General features: G+C 38.0%; 1 protein-coding gene across 5 annotated transcripts in view; it reads left to right on the plus strand.

The window, feature by feature from the left end:
* Positions 1 to 9: 9 nt before the first annotated feature.
* Positions 10 to 25,267, plus strand: part of PLCL1 (phospholipase C like 1 (inactive)) — a 328,454-nt gene continuing 303,196 nt past the window's right edge. Inside the window, exons 1-3 of one of the 5 annotated variants that reach the window (XM_034654908.1) lie at positions 558 to 666; positions 18,333 to 18,417; positions 20,171 to 20,281. Coding sequence is in view for 2 of the 5 variants with exons in the window: in XM_034654906.1 (XP_034510797.1) it covers positions 424 to 666 (243 nt within the window). In the remaining 3 variants the exon portion in view is untranslated. Of the gene's footprint in view, positions 667 to 18,332; positions 18,418 to 20,167; positions 20,282 to 25,267 lie in introns of all 5 variants that reach the window. The other 4 variants (XM_034654909.1, XM_034654910.1, XM_034654906.1 and 1 more) reach the window with 4 other exon arrangements.

Raw genomic sequence — 25,267 nt, forward strand, 5'->3', positions numbered from 1 at the left:
CGCGGGCAGGTGGCGGGTGCGACCGGCCGCGGGCGTCCGGCTCCGGCCCCCCCTCAGGCCGCGCGCGTCCCGGCCTCCGAGGCCGCCCGGCCAGGCGCCCGGTGCCTTTTGTCTGGCGCGGAGCGGGCGTTCGCATCACATTTCGGACACCTCCCTCTCCTTTTCGCCTCTCCTTCTCCCTCCCGCTCACATCTCCTTCCCCATTCCCGCCGCCGTACCCCAGCGGACTGCCGGCCTCCTGGACCAAAGCCCGCGGACGTCTCTACCCGAGCGATGTCTCCTCTCCAGAAAGTTGCCGCCGCCCCCGGGCGGTGAAACAAAGTCTGGCAGGGCCGCCTCCGGGTGCAGGAGCGCACTCGTGCCCGGAGGCTGGACTCCGCTGCCGGGCGTGCCGTCTCCCCCAGAGAGCCCGAAACGCCGGCCATGGCGGAGGGCGCGGCGGGCAGGGAGGGTCCCATGCCGCCCGACGCAGCCGGATGTGAAGACGACCCCCGAGTGGGTCCGGACGCCGCCTCTGGAGAAGGCGTGGCTGTGGCCCCTGGGGGCCGGTGGAGGGACCGTCGCAGCGGGGTCGCGCTGCCGAGCTCATCAGGGGCCCCGACTGACAGCGAGGCCGGCCTCCTGGAGGCTGCGCGGGCGACCCCCCGGCGTAGCAGCATCATCAAGGTAAGCGAGGCCGCGCGGCCCCAGGAGCGTGGGTGTGGGTGGTGAGTGGGTCGGGGATCCAGGCAGGATGTACGGTGTCCGGAGGCATCACAGGCTAGGCATTGTTTTCTCCCACCTCCCTCATGACCAAACCTTCCTTCCTCGTCCGGAGGTTCCCAGACTCAGCTCTTGGCCGTGAGAGGCAGAAGTCACTTTTTTTTTTTTTTTTTCTGACAGCAGAGGAAAAGTTCCGCTCTGCGTCTTTGCGTTTTGATGGATGCTTTCCCTCATTTTCTCTGAAAGCTTCACTAAATCGTTGATGGGAGGAGGAAGGAAAGATTCAGTGTAAATGCAGACCAAATGCAAATGTGCATTGCTCTCTAGAGAAAGGTTACCTAACCCCCCCAGCCCCCTCCCCCCGCACAGTAAAAGAAATGCACGGTTAACCCTCAAGTGGAAAAAAAAAAAAAAACCAACCAAAACACAAACAGCCCCCTCCCCAACCCAAAAACAACCCATCCAGACTCAAACGGTCCCGAGATCCCAAGAAGCGTGAACTTTCCCGGTACACTGGCAGAGTTTTCAGTGGACCCTTTGGCCAAGTGAAGAGCGATGGTGGAGCCCAGAGTTTCTGCACTGCAGAAAGCGCGAGAGGAAAGCAATCAGTCCCCCGAGCATCATCCCAGGTCTTTGTGGTTACCGCTGCATGCAGGGAAAATGCTTCCCCACCCGTCAACCACCAGACAAGATTTCTCTTAATCTATCTGGCAAGAAATTTGTAAGCCTTTTCTCTCCCTTATCTCTTTTTGTCTTCCTTCCCCTTGGGGCTTGCTTCCTGTTTCAGATTTCATCTTTTGGGTGCGTGACACATGGTAAGGTATCCTGGAAGTCACTCTCCCACAGGCTTTGGAAAAGGGCCTCTTTGCATAAATGAATGTGGGTAATCATGTGCATGTGAGATTAAAATTGATTTTGGTAGAGTAAGTAGTCAGTATGAAACTGTGTATCTGTGTGTGTGTGTGTGTGTATGTGTGTGTGTGTGTGTGTATAGGCAAAGATGATAGTGAAAGATGGACTTGGAACTATTTTCAATTTACTTGGTGCACTAATACATTCAAGACTCTTGTTCAGGGTTAAACTGTGTAACCACCTCATAATGCATGTCTCTTTCTCAAGCTCAAACTCCCCTTGCCAGTGTGGGAAGACGGTGCCCACAGTACATCCACCCAGCTCCAAGTATTGTCTAGGCTTTTCCCCAACACTGACACATGGAAGTTTAAAACCAACAGGAAGATTTCTATATAAAAAGAAGAGTGGGTGGTAGTTGCAAATGACTTGTAGTAGTTTTTGTTATTTTGTGCCTTTTAGATTATGTGAAAAGGAGTGTGCTATTCTGGGTGTGAATTTAGATAAAAAGGAAATGATCACTTTTTTTCTTTTACTGACAGGTCAGAAAGCATATTATTTTGAAACTTAAAAAACAACATAATTAGGAAACAACTACATTTTGGATTCTAAGATATTGTTACTATTTGAGGTCCTATGTGTGTGAAAACAAACATCCAAAGATAGTTTAAAATATACCATCATAGAAAACAGTGGGCTCTATAGTGTTGTAAAAAATAAAAGTAACAGAGTGTAAGGAATATACAAATTCTTGCAACTAAATTTGCAGTTTTTAAATTGTGTTATGTGCTGGTTTATATTCGCAAAACGGCCCTTGCTGAGTAATTGTGCCTCTTTTGTTTTGAAGTTTATCTTTTTGGCAAAAAAGAGGGAGGCAACAGAGTATAAACCTGATCTTTTCCCTATTTAATAGTAGAATAAGTATTTAATAAATGGCCTTTATATTAAAGATACTAGAAAATGAAGCAAATTGTTACTATTATTTTAAATTAGGTTTTATTGAAAAAGTAATGTAAGCATATGATAAAAAAAATAAAATGTTACGAAGGAGCATGAAGGGAAGACTCCCAGCCACTCTACACTCCCACTTACATAGTCCGCCCCCATAACTGTTAACACTTTCTTAAGTATCCTTCCAGAAATATTCCATGCATATGCAAGCATATGTATCTGTATATATCTGTGGTGAGTTATTGACGTTCTTGATTTATATAATAAAATTTAACTAAAGTTTACAGGCCTCGTATTATCAAGTTTGATCCAAATGTTTTTGATTCCCAGTGGGTTGTCCAAAATCATTTTGATATATCAGTTAATCTTCAGGAATAACCTGGAAGGTCATTGATGGGCATGGGTCCTTAGGGTCTGTTCCCCGAGGCCTTTATTCGCTTCCAATGGGGAAAGAAGAAGGTGATGGGGTTCTGTTCCACACAATCTTTGAGATTAAGGACCTTTCTGTTTACATCTTGAATCTGCTTCCCCATGGTTAGTTCACTTTAGCAAAGTAAAAAGGAAAGTCTCTAAAAAAGGTCTAGATCATATAAGAAATATGTAGCACATGCTCTATATTGAGAGAAAAATGCATTCTCCAGAGTTTGGCCAAGGATTCTTTTTATTTGCATTAAAACATACACAGAAAAGAAAGGCTTTAGTACATTTTATATCAATCAAACTATTAAATTTTCTCTGTTCCAAATGGTCTTAGTATAGTGATAATTCATATTCATGATGATGACTGAGCCACTGAAAGATTGTGAATCATCAAATATTAAATTATTTTCAGCTCAGTTTAGGATATTGTTTCTGTTCTAATTATTTGCTAATTCTCTATTAACTTGAATATTAGACAAATCAGAATAGTGCATTCCTCTATCATGCCAGGAAACAGCCTATCTTGTATATTAATAAAAGAAATGTCTTGTATATTAATAAAAGGAATGTTTTGAGTAAATTTGCCCTCAATAATTCATGAATACATGGTTTTAGTTGAGAAATCAATTTCCTTCTGAGCTGATAAAGACAATAACAACATTTACCTTTGCATATCTTTGTAAAGTCTTCTTTCTACTATAGTTGTGTTTCTTCCCTTACATGCCAAGTCCTAAGTTTTAAAAAATTTAATAGGAGACTTAAACTAGGTTTTCTTTAGTCCATCCATTTTTTTCCCTGTGTTTTTCTGTGTGATTATTTTTGTTCGTATTGACACTGATAAATCCTGCATGTTTTTGGTAAGTGCATTGTTGAATACCACAATATTGCAATAAACTTCATCTTAATTGCTTCTTGATGATTGTGGTTTAAAATGACAAGTTAGTTACATCCAAGACTGATAATATCTAACAATTATGTACTATTCTGCATATAAATATATTCCTGTTTAAGAAATTAGACCATTTTTCTATCTAATATTTGATACCAACCTTCTAGGTTTAAAATATTTAATACTTTAAATTATAGTTTATGGCTCTTGAACTCTTTAATGTTTTGGAAATAGAAAGCAGTGTAGCTTATTCCTTATACTAGATGATGGGAACTGAGATACATACATGTTTTTAGAATAGCAGTTGATTTTTCTTCCATTATATGTAACATATTGAAGGGTTCTACTTTTCCCTTTCAATTCTACTTAAGTATGTATTCTCTAAAAGAAATCACCATTTAGATCTCATGGACATAGGTTTGTGGGAGGAAGATAGGAGCTAGAAATGAGGTGCTGATACCTGCACTGAAGCAGCTAAAGTAATCGCTTTGGTGTTTTTTTGTGTCATTATTTTGTGTCATGCTGTTCTCATTTTGTCATGTTCATTGTGGGGCTGGTATAGTGGGTTTCTGAGCTGTAGCTTCAAAGATATGCCTTGGGTACCTCTTGACGCATATTAAAATTATGACTGTCTTCAGAGGGGCAGGAGGAATTTTATTTACATTTACCAAGTACCACCTACTATGAGTCAGATACTAAACCAGGAGCTTTTATACATTATGTCACTTAATCCTCACAGCAAACCCTCTAAAGTAGACAAGAGAGGCAAAGAAAGCGACTGGTACAGTGTGGAGTTAGGATTCATACCCATGTCTGCTTAACTCCAGAACTTGTGCTCTTACACTGGCTCTCAGAGGCAGGGAGTCCACAATCCGTGAATACAATATGAACATCTAAGAGAATGGCAGAGGAGTCTAAATCTTGGGCTCTGTGGCTTGTGGGGGAAATTATCCTTTCTCTGCTCCCCCACTTCCCGACCCAGAGCACCTCGAGATGGATTGCTCTAGGAAGGGATGGCAAACCTTTCTGTCTTTGGTCATTTTGTGAAGCTTGCACTGTATTTTAAAAGGCAGAGCAATTTGGCAGGTGTTCCGCTTGTCATCAATAAATGGAGTGCACATCTGTTGTTTTACACCAGGCCAGTAGGGGCAAGGGGTTGTACTTTCTTTTAGATGGAGAGAGAAAGGGAACAAGTATCTGGGGCATAAGAATATGTAGTATTCTAGGAGAGTGATGAAATAGGGGCTCTTAAGTTAGAGCTCTGAAAGCATTTTGTATGACAGCTATGAAGGATAACAGTATGATTCAAAAATAAAAATTTTAGGCACACTATAAGTTAAATAGGCTTCTGTAGATTGACTTGGGAATTAATCAGCATTTGTGGACTTTTTTTTTTTTTTGCCTATAGAAATATGTGTTAAAATTTCCAAATAACCAACTTATGCGTGAATTTTGGAAAAGCAACCAGCCTTTACAGTGAGCATGCCTTCAGCTGGGGGTGCTCCTCCTAAGGTATGATTCAGCTATATAAATAGCGTTGAACTTCTTAGGTTGATCTGGTTTATTATCCCAGCAACTTCAGTTACAGTGTTTACTTTCTCTGAAATTGCCATAGAAACATGGACACATTTCACTTCAGAAGTGGTTGCTTTCCATTTTGGTGCCTTTCTGATCTGATTTCTTATAATACCTCTTAAGAGTATTAGGAATAAAATTTAAATAAAGAGCTTTGTCCTATTTTATGAAAGATTTTAGATGTGCCTGTCAGTGTTTGCTATTGCTATCAGAATTTATACTACTTCTCTACCTTCTTGGAAAATGTTGCAAGTTTCAAAAAGTGTTAGTTAATGACATAATCATTTAGAGGTGACATATACATTGCAATTTAGACTAAATAGGTTTTTTCTCAGCTTTTGCCATTTTATAGTAGAGAAACCAAGTAATTAAATTTTGTACTATAAAATGTCAATTGAACATATATTGCCAAATAACACCTCAGGCACAGCAGGGTGTTATGAAAAGACATCAGGAGAAGCTGACAGTGTGAATGAACAAACAATCCATTACTGCTTCTAGGTAATGTGGGAGCCACTGGTCAGCCAGTGGACCAGGGAGTAGCTCAGTCTGCCCTGCTTCTCCCTCACTTTTTTTCAGCTTGAATGACTGTGAACATTAAACATTTTTCAGGAGCAATGTCCCAACTGAGATATGTATAAGATTGTATGTTTAAAACAACTGTCCAGCTGAAAATCACTAAAGAGCAGTAAGAGGCAGGAGCAACTTTTTGTTCCCCACTGGGATCTCGGCACCAGTAAATGAACCACTGGTTATTAGATGGGAAGAGAGAAAAATTTGATTGAACTTTCTATCTAAATCAGAGGTAAGAAATCAGTAAACCTTATTATAGTGAAACCTGTCAGTTCTATGAAATCTTATATTTTGATAAGTGTTTTAATAATGTCAAAAGGATTTATTTGCAGTTTTATTGAATTTTATTTATCTCTGCATCCCAGTTCCTATAACAGGGTACAATAGACAAAATTTATTGTGATTACTGAGTATGCTAAAAGTGATCATGAAAATTAGCACTAAATGGTCAACTTCTATAGCAACAATTTTTTGACTTATTTTAAGTTGTCACCAAGGTACTATGATTTCAGCTAACACTTGATGGCAACAAAATCATAGTATGACAGAGTATTGGAATAGTTCCTTGGATTTAAAATTGAATTTGATTTGTCATTTTATTTGTAACATCTAATGTGGATGTGTTTAAGAGAAATATAATAATCTAGTTTATTTTCAACTGTACTGTTTTAACTCATTTCATTAATAATTAATCTAGAATTATTTTGAGAAAAGTGGGATTGTACATGGTGAATAGAAAGGAATCATTATTTATATTATCATTAACACTCCAGGAAGAATAAAGGCAGGTTAAATAATGCAATCCACCTATAACAAAATAAAACAACCTAGAAGCTAAACTATTTTAGAAAGTGTGTTTAGTTTCCAAAGATCTCTTAATTCGTATTTGTAAATTTACAAAAGTGTGTAGCGAGCGATTACAGGCAAGGATGTTGTGTTTTTCCTGAAAAATACAACTTTGTATTCAAAAGATTAAAACACCTTTGAAAGATAATATCTGCTTTGATAATTTGTTCATGTTGACCTGTTCGAGAGCCTTTTAAAAGATGCTAAGTCTGTATTAGACTAAGCGTGGGCAATATGTGTAAGTTAGCAACCTTGAATTACTGTGTGGTACAATGTGATGGTTAGAAATGATTGTCAGATTGTATTCAGAACACCTTCTCTGTGAGGTGTTGAGGGAGATAAATGCACAAGGAACGCAAAAAGAGACAAAAGAACACCAAGATTTCAAGGCAGAACTCTAGAAAGTTTTACCTGATCACCCTGTAGGGGCATTCCCCTAAGGGACAAGCGATTTCAGACCAAAGTAGGCCAAACAGCTTGTGTGCTTAAAGCCCACACCCCACGTCCCAGATCTGACAGCTAATGATGAGGATGGGCTGCTCAGGAACACAACTCTTAGGGCCAGAAAGTAAGGAGTCAGCAGGCGGAGAGTGCGTTCCCTCCAAGCCTCCCTTGACTCAGGCTGTATTAGGGCCTGGCTCAGAAAAAGGGCACCTGTGTTGGAAGAACCAGCGCAAACAGCACCTTTCTAACCCCCCCCTTCAGGTCACCCTTGATGTCTGGTTCAGGACAAAGAGAGAACACTACGCTATGTTCACTCTGACCTTTCTCTCCTTTGAAAGCTTCGCTTCCATAAAACATAGTCCATCATTGTCCTTGGACTTGCAGTTTCTTAAATATGGTGGCTAATTTTTGGAGGATGTGGGGGAATGAAGACATAGGAGTTTGTGCTCCCCCTAGAGGCTGACATAAGATGCAAAGACATCTTCAGCATTTGGTGAACTGTTTTGAAATATTTTGAAACGATTGATTCTATGCTATAATTAAATATTATGTATTTAGAAATATTACTAATAATTAAACAGATTTCATTTTACAGTTAATCTAATAGATAAAACTCCTTGAAGAAATGTAACATCTTTAAGAGATTTTCCTACTGAGACATTTTCTTTATGGTAATAGCAAAAGCTTATATAACTTCAATTATAGTCTGCCATTGTTCTAAGCACTTAATGTGTGTTAATTTAGTCAAACCTCACAATAACCATGAGGTTAGCATTTTTTATTATTATCTCCATTTTTATAGATGGAGAGATAAGTGACTTGCCCAAGGTCATATAGCTAGCAAATGGCCAAGCCAGGAAACAGACTCAAGGAGTCTAGCTGTAGAGGTTGCTTTAATCTTTATGTTATACATCCTCTTAAATAATATTGATTTAAACCTTAGCCACTGTGGATGAAATGGCAGATGTTTTATGCTTACCTTAAAAACTAAGTTTAGCTGACAAATTTGAAAGAAATGATTCTGAAAAACAGTTTGGGGAAGCTCTTAAAGATTATTTGAGTACTTTTTTTTGAATACATTTTTAAAGTTTTATAGCCTTTCATGTAAAATACCTATGACTTTACATTAGTATTTTACTCCACGTTACCTTGAGAGGAGTGGAACTCCTATTAGCATTTTACTCTCTGACCAGAATTAGCATCTTTACCATGAGATATAGCTTGTGATCCAGCTTTGGTGTAAGTTACACAGGCTAAGGATGGCCTGTTACTTAATCACTGCAACTTGATGTGATTTATTTTATAGTTTGATAGTTTTGTCTTCCAGCATCAATAAATCAATAAGTATTTGAGTTTCTAACCCAAGGAAGTTGTAATTTTTTTAAGTGGTAGTGTATATGGTGTTGCATGATTGAGATTTCCTTCTAATTGTATTTGAGATAAGTGTAGTTCATCACACATAGGAGGAGGTTGGCAAATATTTGTGGAATTCCATTAAACTGAAAGTCTATGTAGTCATTTAATTTTTTTGGGGGGGGGTGGGAGATAGAAATTCCAAAGTCAATATGTGGGAAATTCAAATACATGATTATGTTGAGAAATTTGTATGTTTATGGCTGCTTTATTGCGTTAAAGGTAATGAGTCTGTTCTGCTGTTCAGAGATGTAGTATGGTGACCAGATGGTACCCCATCACTTGGAGACTGGCTCAGTATTAAAGGCATAGTCAACTCTTTTGTTGAAACACACATATGTTAGTTTTTATTATCTATCTGCAATTATGTTATTACTATTTTTAAAGATTTTATTTATTTATTTATTTATTTGAGAAAGAGAGAGAGAGCACGAGCAGGGTGGGGGAGAAGAAGCAGAGGGAGGAGGAGAGGCAGAGGGACAAGCAGACTCTGCACTGAACGTGGAGCCTGTTGCAGGTCTTGATCCCACCACCCTGAGATCATGACCTGAGCCGAAATCAAGAGTTGGCTGCTTGACCCACTGAGCCACCCAGGCGCCCTGCAGGTATGTTAAATTATTGAAAAGACATTGCGCCTTGGCTTTTTCTTTCTCTTTTTCTTTTCCTGTTGCAGCATTTGCAGTATAAGATATTTGGTCACGTTCTTTTCAAGTGGGGTTTTTTTTTTTTGAAAGAAAAAATAAGGCTTTCCCCAAACATCTGAAACTTAAATATTTTTCCTATACTTTCTCATGTTCAACAAGTATGGGATCAAGCAAGTTTTGTGTAAATGCAGTGGTGTGTGCATGTGTGTATAGTGTGTACACATTTGTGCTAAACACAATGAAAGTCAGAAGCCTCAATAGCAGATGACCTTTTGACCCTATAGCTACCTGTCCTACACCTGGAATGGTAGTCTTTATCCAAAGACAAGTTTGTCACAAAAGTAGCTGCATGGGCTATGAGAAGTCATACTCAGAAGTGTTAGCAGTTAAGCTTGATGAGATGTTGAGAGTTTTGGAGTTTGGGAGAGAAGAGAAAAAGAAGGATCAGGGTGTGTTGGGAGTGGAGTCAGATGGGACCACATTTATAAATGGACAGGGTAAATGGCTTAACAAATGTCTCTTCACCTGGATCATTCTGCCAGAAGTTGTACGTTTAGGAATTCAGATTTTTTGGATTTTGATGGCTTTTTGGTTCTTCTGGAGAGCCTTTTAACTAATTAACACCTCACACCTTAACACACCTAACAGTAATTGCTGGGCACAAAGCCCTTTGAGCTGAGAGATTTGTGGGAAGGATCTAGGAAGAATTGGTCTGGGTTTTTGGTCAGAATGCTTGGCATTAAAGATGAGTTTTGTCTACTGGTTTTCTAGCCCCAGCCCCAGGAAAGTCCAAGGAAATTCTTCATTGTTGCACCTTCAGCATGATAGTTTCACCAATACAGAGAAATGGCTCTGACAAACAAGTCAATACAGAAGTTAGCGTAACAAGGTGGAGGTAGTTGGGAGTGCTGGAATCAACCATCACAGCTCAAAACAAAAGGTCTGACATTTTACAGCTTCAGGGGACCATGAACTGTTGTGTTCAGCCACCAGCTCTGGTCTTATAGAGAAGTTGCTTTCATTAGTGCCCTTGCCCATCTCTCTATCCCAGGCTAAATAAGGGGAGGACTGGGATGGAGGAGATAACCTTGGAGCGATGTTATGGTTCCTGAAGAGGCTGTTCCTTTCACTTTCCTCATTGTGGGGAGAGGGGAAAATCTCATTACCTTTTCTGAGGCAGAGAAAGAAAGGACTAGAAAGAATGTGTAAAGGTGGTGGCATTCAACAGTCCCCCTCTCTACCAAGTCTCCATATAAGTTGGGACGGATGCTCATCTGTCTGGAAGGTACTCAGTCCCTCTCTGAAAGGGACCATCAGAGCCCCTAATGCTGTCCTGGGTGTGGAGAAAGGGAACAATACAGAAGATGGCCAGACGTCTTGCTGGTGCCCCACCCAAAGAAGCCATTTGGGTAGAGGGAATACTGGGGCAGGGGCTGGGTAGGAGTAAGAGGAAGAGGTCAGTGTCCAAGTCAGATGCCTAACAGAGAGAGCCAAAGGTCAGTTTAGTGTTAACCTAAGGAGCAGAGAAAACCAACCCAGTGAAGCCTGCAGCATCCCTCTGGGATTATCTATGGGAAGACCTTGGCCTCTCCTATCCCTCCTCCAGCGGAGCTCTAGGAGGGAAGTGCAGAGAGGAAGAAAAAGGGAGAAGTGGGTAGAGTAGACCCACCCCCAGCTCCAGCCACTATAACCACCATTCTAGCTTGCCTTGTGGGTAATGGGGCAAAGAAGAGGACTTTGAATTGAACATGAGATTGAGGTTTTAAAATGAATAGGACTGAGTTTTTAAGAACTTGAAAGAACCCTTCTAATAATTGAGAGAGAGCGAAACATTATGGAGTCAGAGAGCATTGGTAATAATCAGAGTACCCAGGGGAAAAGAGGATCTGAGATGATATAGTTGGGAAAAATAAAACTCATGTTTGTACTCTAACAATTTGAGACTGCTTAATTATCAATTACATTATTATAGAATTGAAGAACTTAGAGATTGGTCTCTAAATTTACCCCTTCTTTTACTAAGCATGGCTGTCCACCATCTCTCCCATTTATCCAGGGCACCGTTATAGAGAACTGTTTATGATACCATGGATAGGGAATGGAGGATTCTTTAAAGATTTCATGGTATGGTATACAATAACAGGTACTAATATTATGAAGATCTTAAGTTATCTTTAATTCTGATAGCCTGATAAGACATAGCTACCATTATCATTTCAACCTTAGAGATGAGGAAACTGAGTCTCTGAGAGGTGTAGAAACTTATTTTAGGTCTCACAGCTATTAAGGTCGGGGGAGGGCAGAACTTTTCCTCCCTATTTTTTTTTTTTATCCACCAAACCTGCAACTCCAATACTCCAAATTCCCAAAAAACAATGATTTAAGAACATATTGATCTGGTTGGAATGGGGCCAGGCAGAAAACAAAGTTAAGGTGGTTCAGCCTTGGGTTGTTCTGCAATAAAAGCAACCATCTTTTATTGAGCTAGGTGCACATACATCATTTCATTTAAGTTGGAAGTCAGAGGGATCTCAGAAACAGTAATAGATCAAAGATGATTGCTTTGGCATACCTCCTAGATTGGGAGTTTGGGTTTCTTAACTCATCCAAACCTACATTTTAGGAACCCTAAATATGTTGCTGCTGTAAGAAATTACTACAAGCTTAGTGGCTTCAAACAACACAAATTTATTATCATATAGCTCTAGAGGTCTGAAGTCTGAAATGTGCCTCACTTGGCTAAAATCAAAGTATTGTCAGGGCTGTGTTCCTTTTTGGGGGTTCTGGGGGGAAGATCTGTTCTTTTGCTCCTTTTAGCGTCTAGAATTTGCCTCCCTTTTTTTTGTGGGGGGGCTTGTGGACCCTTCCATCTTCAAAACCAGTGATGGCTGGTGGAGTCTTTCTCACATCACCCACCACCCTAACTTTGATTTTCTACCTTGCTCTCTTCTAATTCTTATGCCTCCTTCTTCCACATTAGAGTCCTTGGGATTACATTAGGCTAACCCAGATAATCTAGGATAATCTCCCTATTTTAAAGTTGGTTGATGAGCAACCTTAATTCCATCTGTAGTGTTAATTCCCCTTTGCCATGGAAACTAATGTATTCACAGGTTCTGGGGAATAGGACGTAAAAATCTTTGCGGGCCATGATTCTGTCACATCCGAGCGTCAGAACTAGGTAATGGCTACAGTGATGATTTTTTCCAATTTCAGATGAATTTTATAAGATTCTTTAAACAAAGTGATAATTTGTTGACAAATACAAATAGTCCATTGGGTTAAGATTCAGGATTTTGATAGAAGCTTTATTTTAGTTTTAAAAAGATTTTATGTATTTATTTACACAGAGAGAGAGAGTGCAGGAACAGTTAAGGGGGGGCAGAGGGAGTGGGAGAAGCAGACCCTGTGCTGAGCAGGGAGCCAGATACACAGGGAAAGTCACCCAGGCACCCCTTGATAGTAGTTTTATTTTTTTTTAATTTTATTTATTTATTTATTTTTTAAAAATATTTTATTTATTTATTCGACAGAGATAGAGACAGCCAGCGAGAGAGGGAACACAAGCAAGGGGAGTGGGAGAGGAAGAAGCAGGCCTCATAGCAGAAGAGCCTGATGTGGGGCTCGATCCCATAACGCCGGGATCACGCCCTGAGCCGAAGGCAGACACGTAACGACTGCGCTACCCAGGCGCCCCTGATAGTAGTTTTAAAGCAAGACAGTTAGTTTATGGATTTTGGGAACATTTCATTTCTGAATGCATCTGCAGTTTTACATGTTTTACTTTTTGATGCTTTATTATAGAACTTTAATAGAAAATTGAACTGAAAGAATCCTTAGAGTTTACTTTGTAATAGTTGAATCCACCTCTTTGCAGATTTGGAAACTGAGACTTAGAGAGGTTAGAATCCCTCAATTCATAAAGCAAATTTGTGGAGAACTGCTTTTATGATCTTATAAGATTTAAAAAGAAGAGGATTCAGATTTCTGAGTTTATTCTTAATGTATCCTTCACAACAGGGGCACCTAGGTGGCTCAGTCAGTTAAGCATGATTTTGACTCAGTTTATGATCTCAGGGTCCTGGGGTTGAGCCCTGCGCAGGGCTCCCTTCTCAGTGTGGAGTCTGCTTCTCCCTTTGCCCCTCCCCCTGCTTGTGCTCTCTCTCTCTCAAATAAATAAATAAAATCTCTAAAGTATGTATTTATATCCTTCACAACAATGAAGGACAATTTTCAGGTTCCACAACATTCTGTGTGTTTGATTTGATTCTGAGTAGACTGTATCCCTGAAACACTCTGGGAAATTAGATTCCACTGATCTCTATATTTGAGCAAATGTCCACCTCTACCCTCATTGTTCAAAGTATAAAACTTCCCAAATCATAATTGGAAAAAAAGGGTTGATGTTGAAGACAGAGGATTTTCTGTGGTGAAGATGTGGGTAGTTTTGTTAGGGAATGAGACTTTATTTTGTTTTTTTCCTTAAGAGGTATTTTGATGAGTCCTGGTGGCTAATTTGTAAAATCAACTATTTATTTTACCTTTTCAATGTTAGTGAATAAGATCCACTAGAAGAATCATATTGTAGAAGCTACTTGTAACACCTATACAAAACATACACTTATGTGGGCCTTGGGTCATTACTGTGTATGTATTGTCAGTGTTAAGTCCAGCCCGGGTGGCAATGTAAGGTGTTAAAGTAAGAATAAAGTCCACAGTCTCCTTAGTGCTGCATTATATATATATATATAGTAACTTCCATGCAAGCTTACAACATAGAGAACCAATTGCTATCTGGTTTCATGGATCATAGGACCAGCTTATGGAATGTTTTCCATTGTATAAGCCTGTTAAAAGCCAGAAGAGAGAAACAGTACTCTCCACTGACTTTGGGATCAATTGATGACGTAAAATCTTTATGTAGTGGGTGTAGTGGCATTAAACAAGATAAAAAAGTTGGAATTATAATTTAAAAAATTCCTGGATGGTAGATATTAGATATTTACTTACATAAAATGAAAAACTGCACCGGGTATTTTTGTTGTTCTGAACTCCTTCAAGAAAAGTCTGGAGAAAACCAAATTGTGGCTTCAGTCCTTTAACAACTATGACTAATATCTTACTATCTTTTATATATATATATATTTTTTTTTACAAAGTACAAAACATTGCTCTGAGGCTTCTTATGGGCATAACTTTGTGTTTATCTGATTATGTCTTAAATCTTTCTGAACTCTTATTCATGGTGATTTTGATTTTTAGTTTTTATAGTTGTAAATGGTTTGAACATTTTAAAGATCAAGTAGACGACTAAGGTAGATTATTTGTCTTATTCCTATAAGGATCTTGGTGCTATGACCCTCAAGGGACTATCTTTGTAGTTTTTTTTTTTTTTCAAGTATTTTTTTCTTCTATCATTTGGGTCTTTTCCTTCCTAAACTATTCTGTTTGCAGCTTTCAGAGAGTGTACCATTGGTACCCAGCCCTTGAAAGTATTGCTTGCTTTAGAAGGTTGGCTTGATAGACACCAGAATTTAAAATTTCACTCTAAAAAGCTTTATTAAAGGTAGAATTTAGCTGAGAATATTTGTACATGAATCTCTGAGCCTTTGAAATTAAGAGTTCACTCTCCATATTTATAAATACTTTTTCATTTATTAGGAAGCTAACTTGCTCTAACAAAGAGATCCAAACGTACAGTGGCTTAAACAAGATAGAAGTTTATTTCTCTAGTAAGTAACATTCCACCAGTAGGCAGATTGTGAATCAGGTAAGCTGTTCTGCTCCATAAAGTAATTCAAGGATCCAGGTTCTTTTATATTCTTTTGAGGCCATTCCCTTAGCATGTTTGTTTTCTTGTACCTTTCATTCAGCTGTTGTCCCACCACCACCACATCCCCCCTTCTAACCCATAGGAAGGAGGAAAACAAAGGTGGAGGGCAATTAGCTTTTCTAAAGGAAGTGACCTGTAAATTGCACATATCACTTCTACTCATATTCCATTGGCCCATTATTGATATGGCCATACCCAGCTACAAAAGACTGGGAAATGTAGTCTCTACCTAGGTGGCCATGTGCTCAGCTTAAAGTTTAGGACATTTTTATTAGTAAAATGAAGAAGTTTGTTAAGGTTAAAAGAACTATTATAGAATATATTCTTATTTATTTATTTATTTATTTAAGTCATAGAATATATTTTTAATTTGGAGAAGCAATCATAGTGTTTTGTGATATGAGGGAGTTCAACATTATTGTACTATGTTTTTGGATTCACATTGTCTGATTTGGTTAGGGCAACTGATGAGAACATAGCTCATGTGCTACTACACCCCATTTCAATACCTGTATGAACCAGTTCACTTTAAAATTGTGTCTCACAGACATGGACTGCACTTTTTATCTTGATTTGCAAATGCATACTGTATGTGAATCATAGAGAAACTCCAAAAAAGAACAATACAGTATATCTTGAAAAACTACTGTGTGCCACACACTGTAGCAAAGAATCTCATGTCTTCAGTGAGGCTTTGAAGGTTGTCATGTGGAGTTAACCACACTAGAACTGGAACCCTTGTAGATGTGTAGATATTGGCTTCCAGACAGTAGGGAGCTCCCTCTCTTGAAGGGGAGCCAATTCCATTTGCAGGCTGCTGTCTGTCATTGTTTGAAAATACTCATATGTTAAGCCCAAATAAAATTCCTCTCTGATGCATTTTCTAGTCAGAGTGACTTCTATCTAGAGCTAGAAAGAGTAAGTTTAATTACTATCTAGATATCTAGATTTCTATCTAGAGCTAGAAAAAGTTCAATTACTCATGTGCCAACTTTTGACATATTTGAAAGGAGTTATGTGGATGTCTCCTCCCACACTCCCACCATAATAGTAACTCCTAACATTTATTGAGTGCTTATCCTGTCTTACTGTTCTAAGCACATTACATGTATTAACTCACATAAGTCTCACTAGGGTTATGAATTTCATTGATGAGGAAATCGAGGCACAGGAAGGTTAAATAGCTTGCCCATATTCACACAACAAATAAGTGGCATGTTCTTCTTTATCCGTATTTTGTTTAAAACCTTGTTCTTAGACCACAATGCTGGTTGCTATGCCAGTTGCACTGTGGTCAACTGTATTAGACTGTTTTACCTCCCATTTTCTGGATCATATATTTCTATGAATACAACCATCAGGGGAATTTTCCTTCTGAGGAAAAAAAAAACACCCCATATTTCATTGATAGCGGTTCAGCAAGTTGTCTTTGTATTCCAGAGGCTATACTCCTGAATTTGAGAGGATCTGATGGGTTGACTGAACACAGGCTTGTTATGGCCGCTCCATTAAATTTAATATGCTATGTAAAGCCATTGTACTTTTCTTAAATGGGTGTGTAATTGGTAAAAAAAAAAAAATTAGTTAAGAAAGATTTCCTTAATAGCTGTGTGAAACAATAGAGATAATTAAGGATTAAGAGAGTGGCTAAGAGTTTCTAGAATTAGGTGCTAGGTCCAGGAGGTAATGGACGACTGCCTTTCCAGGGGTAGCCCCTAGAATTAGACTACCAGAATTGGAATCTTGATTCTCTGTTTATTAGCTATGATGACCTCAGGCCGGTCACCTAATCTCTTTGACCCTCAGCTTTACCACTGTAGCAGAACCTACCTCATAGAGTGGTTGGGCCGTTGAAGTGAGAGAATTCATATAGAGTGCTTAGCCAAGTAGTTGGCACATTGTAGGTAGTCAATTATTGTTATTATTGTTTAGAAACGGAAAAGAAAATCTGAGACTAGTATTGAAGTAGGAATTGTCAGGAGTTTTCAGAGATATAAAGGAATCAGTAAGTAAAAATAATTCCTAAGATTCTGATCATGAAATTCTTTGAATAGAGTGGTATTTTTGAGTTATGGAGCAACACTTGTCTTCTAGCTGCTGTGTATAATCTAATTAGGGTTTGGGATGGTCTCCTTTCTAAAGTGATGGGGGCTCCAGTGTCTCTGCTCATGGTCTTTGGAATCGTAGAGATTGGTCATCATGGATTTTTCTCTGATTTCTTACAGCATTACAAAGAAGAATGCACAGAAACTTTGATTTTGGTTGATGTAGTTATTAAAGAAAATGAAGTTTCCCATGCCTATCAAAAAAGTTCTGTAAACCAACTAGCAGTATTTGTAATTGTTACATTCTTTGCTCCTTCTTGACAAACAATTGTGCAGTTTTGCTAGAGGGTGAAATTTGTGCAAAGATGGGTTTCAACTTCCACAAATTCTAGAGTAAAAGAATGAGCTATTTGTGAGTTTAGTGTAGCTCTGTTTAGTTCAGCAAATGATTTTTTAAGTGCCTGCTGCATTTGATATATTGCTGTGTGCTCAGTTTTGATCACTCTTGCGTCTAAAATCTCATCTTAACAAACAGTATATAATGGAGCTTTTTTTTTCTTGCTTCAAGTTGATTTAAATTTTAGAAAAAGCCCCCATAACTCCCACCTTGGCACTAACTCAGCCTTAAGGGACACCTGAAACTTAGTAAAGGTATGTATTAGAAATAGCTTCCTCATTAATTTAGCTGAACTGTTTTCACCTTATGCTTCAACTAAATCTTTGCTTTTTACGGAATAAAAGACCTCTCACAGCTAATTACTTCAGAGTCCTTTTTTTTTCTCCTGGAATGAGGCTCATTTTGGGTAAGTTTGTGAATAATATAAAATGTGAATGAAAACTTGACTACGTATTAAAAAATCACGTCTGACTCAGACTCAGGTTTTCTGTTCTGTTTTCCGAGTTCGACTGTGAATTCCTTAAAAGCAAGAACTCTTTCGAACTGTTTGGTTTGTGGTCCTCAGAAGGGACCACAAAAGGAGAGAGTATAATGCTTTGTAAAGATGGGGACTTTAAATAAATAATGACAAATCTTAAAATAAATCCTTAAAATTAAGGAAAGGAGTGAACCATAACTTTGGCAGCTATTACTCAATTTATTACGAGTAATAGTATGGTTAAGGGGCAATGCTGTTTGTTTTTTTCCACAGCCTTTTCAAGCAAGGCTGCTGAGAATCCACGGAGCTTTCCCCTCCTCTTCTGTCTTAGGTGTTGCCATCTGCCAGGCTCTTACAGGTGAGGTGCAAGTCAGGTTAAAAGAAGATATGTAACATTCTCTGTCTCTCCCCTTATACTTATTGAATTTAAACCACAGCTTCTTTTATAATTATTATTTTTTTGGTATCATGGTTTTTTTTTGTTTTCTAATTGAGATATAAATGACATGTAATATATTAGTTTCAGGTGCACAACATAATGATTTGATATTTGGATATATTGTGAAATGATCACCATGATAAGTTTGGTTAACATCCATCACCACATATAGTTACAGTTTTTTTTCTTGTGATGAGACCTTTTAAGATCTACTCTCTTAGGAACTTTCAAGTGTACAGTACAGTATTACTAATTATAGTCATTATACTGGACAGCACGTCCCCAGGACTTACTTATTTATAACTGGAAGTTTGTACTTTTTGACCACCTTTACCCATTTAACCTACCCCCAACACCCCACCTCTGGCAACCAAAAATCTGTTTTCTGTATCTATGATTTTGATCTTTTTTAAGATTCCACATATAGGTGAGATATTTTCCTTTCTCTCTCTGACTTGTTACACTTTGCGTAATGCTCTCAGGATCTCCATCCATGGGCATGGTTTTCTTTTTTTTATCACTGAATCATAGTATTGTAATATAATATATATAATATAAATATATATATATGTATTATATATACGTATAATCACTTTTTTTATCCATTCATCCATTGATGGGCACTTTGGTAGTTTCCCTGTCTTAGCTGCTGTAAATAATGCTGCAATAGGGTGCATGTATCTTTTCAAGTTAGTGTTTTCATTTCTTCCAGATAAATACCCAGAAGTGGAATTGCTGGGTTCACAGCTTCCTTTATTAAGGCATCCTGAGTATTTAGAATTTTGGCTGCAATCCTTGTGCAAACGAATGAATTCAATTCGAGAGGTTGTAGTAAGAACTAAAGAGAATATATTGCTGCTGAATGACCTTGGGTCCGATCCTAGCACACCTACCAGTAAATTTAATTGAGGAGCCAGTGTTCCTGGCAGTTTAAAGACTATAAACTCTTTCAGTAGAACAAATAAGCAGTATTATTTAGGCTTATCAGCTATTACCTTGATTTTGGCAAAGGAAATGAATTAGAAGCTATCTTATAAACACTGGGAAATTACAGCATCCTTAGTTTATTCTTATTAGTCTCATCTCACCAAATCTGACACTACGGACCACATTTTAGATTTTTTCTTGTGTCCTCTGTAACTCCTACTAAGCATTAGGCACAGTCCTGATGTGTTTCTCTCCCAGATTGAATCAAGATCACTTATTCTCTTCCATATTTCTGAAAGAATTCTTTACCTGAGTTAACACAGTCTACTGTTGCTAGGTTCATTTTACTTAATAGGAACTTAAATCTTTGGGAATCAGCTTAGGCAGAGAAGGGAACAGAGACTTGAGAATTTGATCTGGGATCCCGGAATCTCAGCTTTGCTACTTAAAAACTGTGTGTTCATGAGCAAGTTTTAAAACTTTTTCTAAGCATCAGTTTCTTCTTGGTAAAATGGGACTTATGATGCCTGTGCTTCAAGTTTGCAATACTGCCTGGAGATGAGGAGTACAATGTCTGTATAGATACATTTAAGATATATTTTAGGCTGTACCTAAAAAAAGAGAGGACTTGACAAGACATTTAACTAGCAGCTCCTCTTAAGAAAAATACTGATCATGGGTAGTAATGAAGAGTCTATAATTCTATAACAATTTTTATAGCACATTTTATATGCTTTCCCAGCAGCTGTGGTCAGTATTTTTTTCTGAATGGCTTTTCACCCAACCTCACAACAGCAGTGTGCTAGTATGCTAAGAAGCAATCCTGTGGACTGCCACCATCTCTTAATCAAACCAGGTATGACAATCATTCAGTCAAATTATCCCTCTGTTATCACGAGATGCTTTGCCTATGATCATTTAAATTAATGTGTGTGAACATGGGCCATGTCTGACATCTGAGCCCAGCCACCTACACCTCATTCTCTGAGTTACAACTAAAATAAAAACAAAATTAATTCTTTTGGTAATTATATATAAAGGGATTTCTTGGTTGTGACAAATTTTGTTTCTTTCATTCAAATATTGAAAATTAATTTGATATATAATACTACCTATGTCAGCGTGGGGAGGGATGTGGATCTCTAGGGTCTCATTGTTCAATGTTTTATGTTATTGTATCTTTACATATATACTTAATATCTCTGCTGTGGTGCCAAGGCCACTGAAATGTGACTCTACTAACATCCTTTTTGGCAAGAATATACTTTGTAATAGAAATTCGAAGTTGATAGAGACATGCTTTATACCCAATTTATTAAAAGTAGAATCTCATATAGAAAACAAGTGCTTTAAAAGGAGTGTAGATCTGAGCTCCAAGCTACGTACTTAAAAATGCTTATTGAACAAATGACTATATCTAGCCCCATGTATCTGTTTTCTGGGTATTTCCACATCCCCGGATTTGCCCTTTTCTGTGTCCCCCATCTTCCCAGTTGCCCTTGTAGCAATCTGGGCATGATTGTTGTTTCCTTCTTCTCTCCCCTCTAACATCCAATTTGTTATCATGTGCTCTTGGTTCTATCTCCTGGATAGTTCTCACTGCTCCTCTAATTTCAGCTACTTCCACACTTGGCTTCTATCACCACAGCGTCTTCTTAGCTAGCTTTTTGCCCCAACCACCTTCTTTTCCCTCCATTCACCATAATAGTAGTAGAGTCTCATTTCTAAAAGGCAAATCTAGTTGTATCATATTTCTGCTGGAAACTTTTTGATGACTTCCCACTGCCCTCAGAATAAAGTACAAGTTTCTTTACATGGTTCAGGAGGCCAGGTATGATGTGGATCCTGTTAATCTTTCTAGCTCCATCTCCGACCGCATTCTCCCTCTCACATTCTAGTCTATGAGATGACTCTATATGAGAGACCATAGTGCCTGCCCATAGCTGCTTAGTATACATTAGCTATTCTTACTGTTTTTGATGTGCCTTCTCTGAAAATGGCACAACTGGGAAAAAAATGTTTTTAGGATCATTAAACAAGTGAGTTTGGAAAGGAAAGGAGCTTGGAATTGAAAAGAGGATATAATAAAATAGTCTAGGTGCCCACCACTAAATGGTTAATGGGTACCGTGATAGAGATTAAGAAATTATTAAACCCATTAAACTTTTGAAAAACATTTTTGGGGGTTGGTTTTGAAAAATAATTTAGTGTAGCATATAAAAAGGACTCTGTTGGATCTTAAAATTTATTGTTTCCTGAGATTATGATCTAGTTTAGCAAAGTTGCCAGGTATTCACTCTTCAAGATTTACATTGTTTTCCAATGTCCCCAAATGGTTACGGTACTGTTGTTAAGTGTTTAGTTGGCTACAGAATTTCCTTAAATTGTGATTTTTAGTCAATGGAATATGATGACTCACAGGGAATGTAACTGTTTTCTGTCTTAGTTTACTGATCTTTATCTTTATGTGGTCAGAAGTCTATATTTCTGTTATTCTCACAGATTACCAAATGTGTTTGTGTATAAGGGAGGAAATAAAATGTAATTTGGCTAACATTTTGTGTCTAGCATGACAAATATTATTAATAACTCGAGGTTGAATCATTTAGGTCATGATTTAGAGATAGAGACTGTTTTTCACTACTGTTTTTGTAGTCTTGCTATACTTTGGGTTGAAAAATCCGTTTTCATTAGTTTAAATAGATCTTTTGAAAATATCAGTATTTCAGGGATGCTTTTTTAACAAAACTTTTTGCAAGAGATTGGTTGGTTTATCTGATGACTGTTGTCAAATACCTTTGGAATAATATAAATGCCACTTAAAGGATTTTCCTATACTATTAACATGTTTCGATGATCAAAATTACCTTTGAGCCCAAAACTTAAGAAAACTAACAGTAAAACAAAACATTTTATTTAATAACTTTAAATTGTTAAATTAGATTCAAAGTTTTAATTTTTTGCTAATTCAATGTTTGATTAAGTGAAATTATTTAGCATGGGATTTAAAAATTCTTATGATTAGGGGCGCCTGGGTGGCACGGCGGTTAAGCGTCTGCCTTCGGCTCAGGGCGTGATCCCGGCGTTGTGGGATCGAGCCCCACATCAGGCTCCTCTGCTGTGAGCCTGCTTCTTCCTCTCCCACTCCCCCCTGCTTGTGTTCCCTCTCTCGCTGGCTGTCTCTATCTCTGTCAAATAAATAAATAAAATCTTTAAAAAAAAATAAAAATAAAAATTCTTATGATTAGATTATTATCATTCAACAATTGAGTACAGATTTTTTTTTCAAGTATGGAATTTTGTAAAACATTTAGTAATGGTGATTTGGAAGTTTAGAATAAATCTTTTAAAACTTTTCATGGCTTTGTGATGTTAGGGGAGCCTTTGTAAAAATATCCACATAGTGATGTGAAATGCGCTCGTATGGACAGAAAATTGATTGCTATGATCAATTTTATAATTATGTATATAAATCCATATGGAATATTCCAGTCATTGCTATTTGGGTAAAAGCTGTTATGCCCTCTTAAGAAGCATATCACGAATAGATGGAAACAGAATGTCTTTAACTGTCCTAAAACAATTCTATAAATGGTTACCACTTTCTTTGAAAAGTTAGGAATCCTTTTGAATTCATTTCAGTTCTTTACATAGTCTGCCAGCTGATTGTATAATTATATGCCATATAGCACAAAGCATGATTTATGATACTATTGATACACTGTGCTTACTGAGTAGAAGAATAAAAAATAGAAAGTATAGTATTAGTAGAAATACTGTAGGTAGGGTTGTCAGACAAAATTTAGGACACCCAGTTAAATTTGTGTTTTAGATAAAAAACATATTATTTTTCAGCATAAGTGTGTCCTATGCAAAAATTATTCATTGTTTATATGAAATTCAAATTTAGTTGGGTGTCCTGCATTTTTATTTGTTAAAACTGGCAACTCTAGCTGTAGGTGATTGGGTAAAGTATTTTTGACTTGAGAATTTTCAAGAAACACGTAGATTGTTGCTGTTCTGTTTTAAGTGTGTTCATTAGTTTAACCAAATGTGTTTGTTTGCTCTATGATTAATAGTGCTTTGCTTTTAATTTTTTTTTTTTTAAAGATTTTATTTATTTATTTGACAGAGATAGAGACAGCTAGAGAGAGAGGGAACACAAGCAGGGAGTGGGAGAGGAAGAAGCAGGCTCATAGCAGAGGAGCCTGATGTGGGGCTCAAACCCATAACGCCGGGATCACGCCCTGAGCCGAAGGCAGACGCTTAACCGCTGTGCCACCCAGGCGCCCCTGCTTTTAATTTTTATGTTAAGACTGAATTACTGTTTTTGCACCAAGCAACTGGGAAGCAGCCATGATTTGGAGCTGCACACTGCTTTGCTTGTTTTTTTAGCTTGGCTGGCCTCTGCCTCTTCTGCTGCAGCCATCAATCATCCAGTTCTCTTTCCATGCTATAGGGCACATTTTTTTCCCCCCATGAGTGACAGTGGTTGTCTTTTATGACTCAGTGCTCATTAATAATTAGGCAGGTACCACATATGAGATCTTAGAATAATTCATGATCTGTATTCATTCATTTATAAATATAAATGCATAAAATCTAACAGTCATAATTGAAATTCTTAGATACAAAGATGAAACATTGCAAGTTCTGTGTTTGATAAAAATAAGCTCTTGAGGGGTGCATGGGTGGCACAGTCAGTGAAGCATCTGATTCTGGGTTTCGGCTCCGGTCATGATCTGAGAATTGTGAGATTGAGCCCCAGGTTGGGCTCCCTGCTCAGCGTGGATTTTGCATAAAACTCTCTCTCCCTCTGCCCTTCCCCACTGCATGCTCTCTCTCTAAAATAAATAAATAAATCTCAAAAAAACCCCACAAGCTCTTGAGAGTGATTGAAATGATTTAGGCTGATTTTTATTTTTTAACATCTTTTTTTTTTCTTTTGGCTGCAAGGGAACCTTTCCTCATAAGAAAATAGTAATGCTAATTTAGAATATTAAAGCATAGAGAAAGAGTCACTTTGATTAAATAATCGAAAAACAGACTAGGAACTATTTAGAAAGATGATAAGGGGCTTACTTAGTAATTTTAAAAACAAACCCTGTGAAAGAACCTATTGAGATTCTAATGAGTGGTATAAAAAGCATCAATTACAGTGATAACAATATTTGTATTTAAAAATGTTTATCATTATTTTGATTTGCAGCTTCAAATTATTTTTAAACATCCGTTATGACAATCATATAACTGAAACATCTGGGATTTTAAAGTCTTCTGGACTCTATATTAAAATTATAGAATTTGTAGGAAATCAACAAAATGGGTATGATGTCAAATGCTTTATTTTTTATGGTGGTAAAACACACATAACACAAATTCACCATTTTAACCATTTTCTTTTCTTTTTCTTTTTTTTTTAAAAGATTTTATTTATTTATTCGACAGAGATAGAGACAGCCAGCGAGAGAGGGAACACAAGCAGGGGGAGTGGGAGAGGAAGAAGCAGGCTCACAGCAGAGGAGCCTGATGTGGGGCTCGATCCCATAAAGCCGGGATCACGCCCTGAGCCGAAGGCAGACGCTTAACTGCTGTGCCACCCAGGTGCCCCATTTTAACCATTTTCAAATGCACAGTTCGGTGGCAGTAAGTGCATTCACATTGTTGTGCAACCAACACCACTGTCCATCTTCTGAAATTTCCCATCATCCCTGCCAGATACTCTTCACCCATTAAACAGTAACTCCCCATTCCCTCCTGCCTCCAGCCCCTGGCCACCACCAGTATACTTCCTTTCTCTGTGGTTTTGTGAAGGTCATTCTTTTTTTTTTTTTTTTTTTTT

Source organism: Ailuropoda melanoleuca, chromosome 2, assembly GCF_002007445.2.
Source record: "Ailuropoda melanoleuca isolate Jingjing chromosome 2, ASM200744v2, whole genome shotgun sequence".
Taxonomy (NCBI): Eukaryota; Metazoa; Chordata; class Mammalia; order Carnivora; family Ursidae; genus Ailuropoda; species Ailuropoda melanoleuca.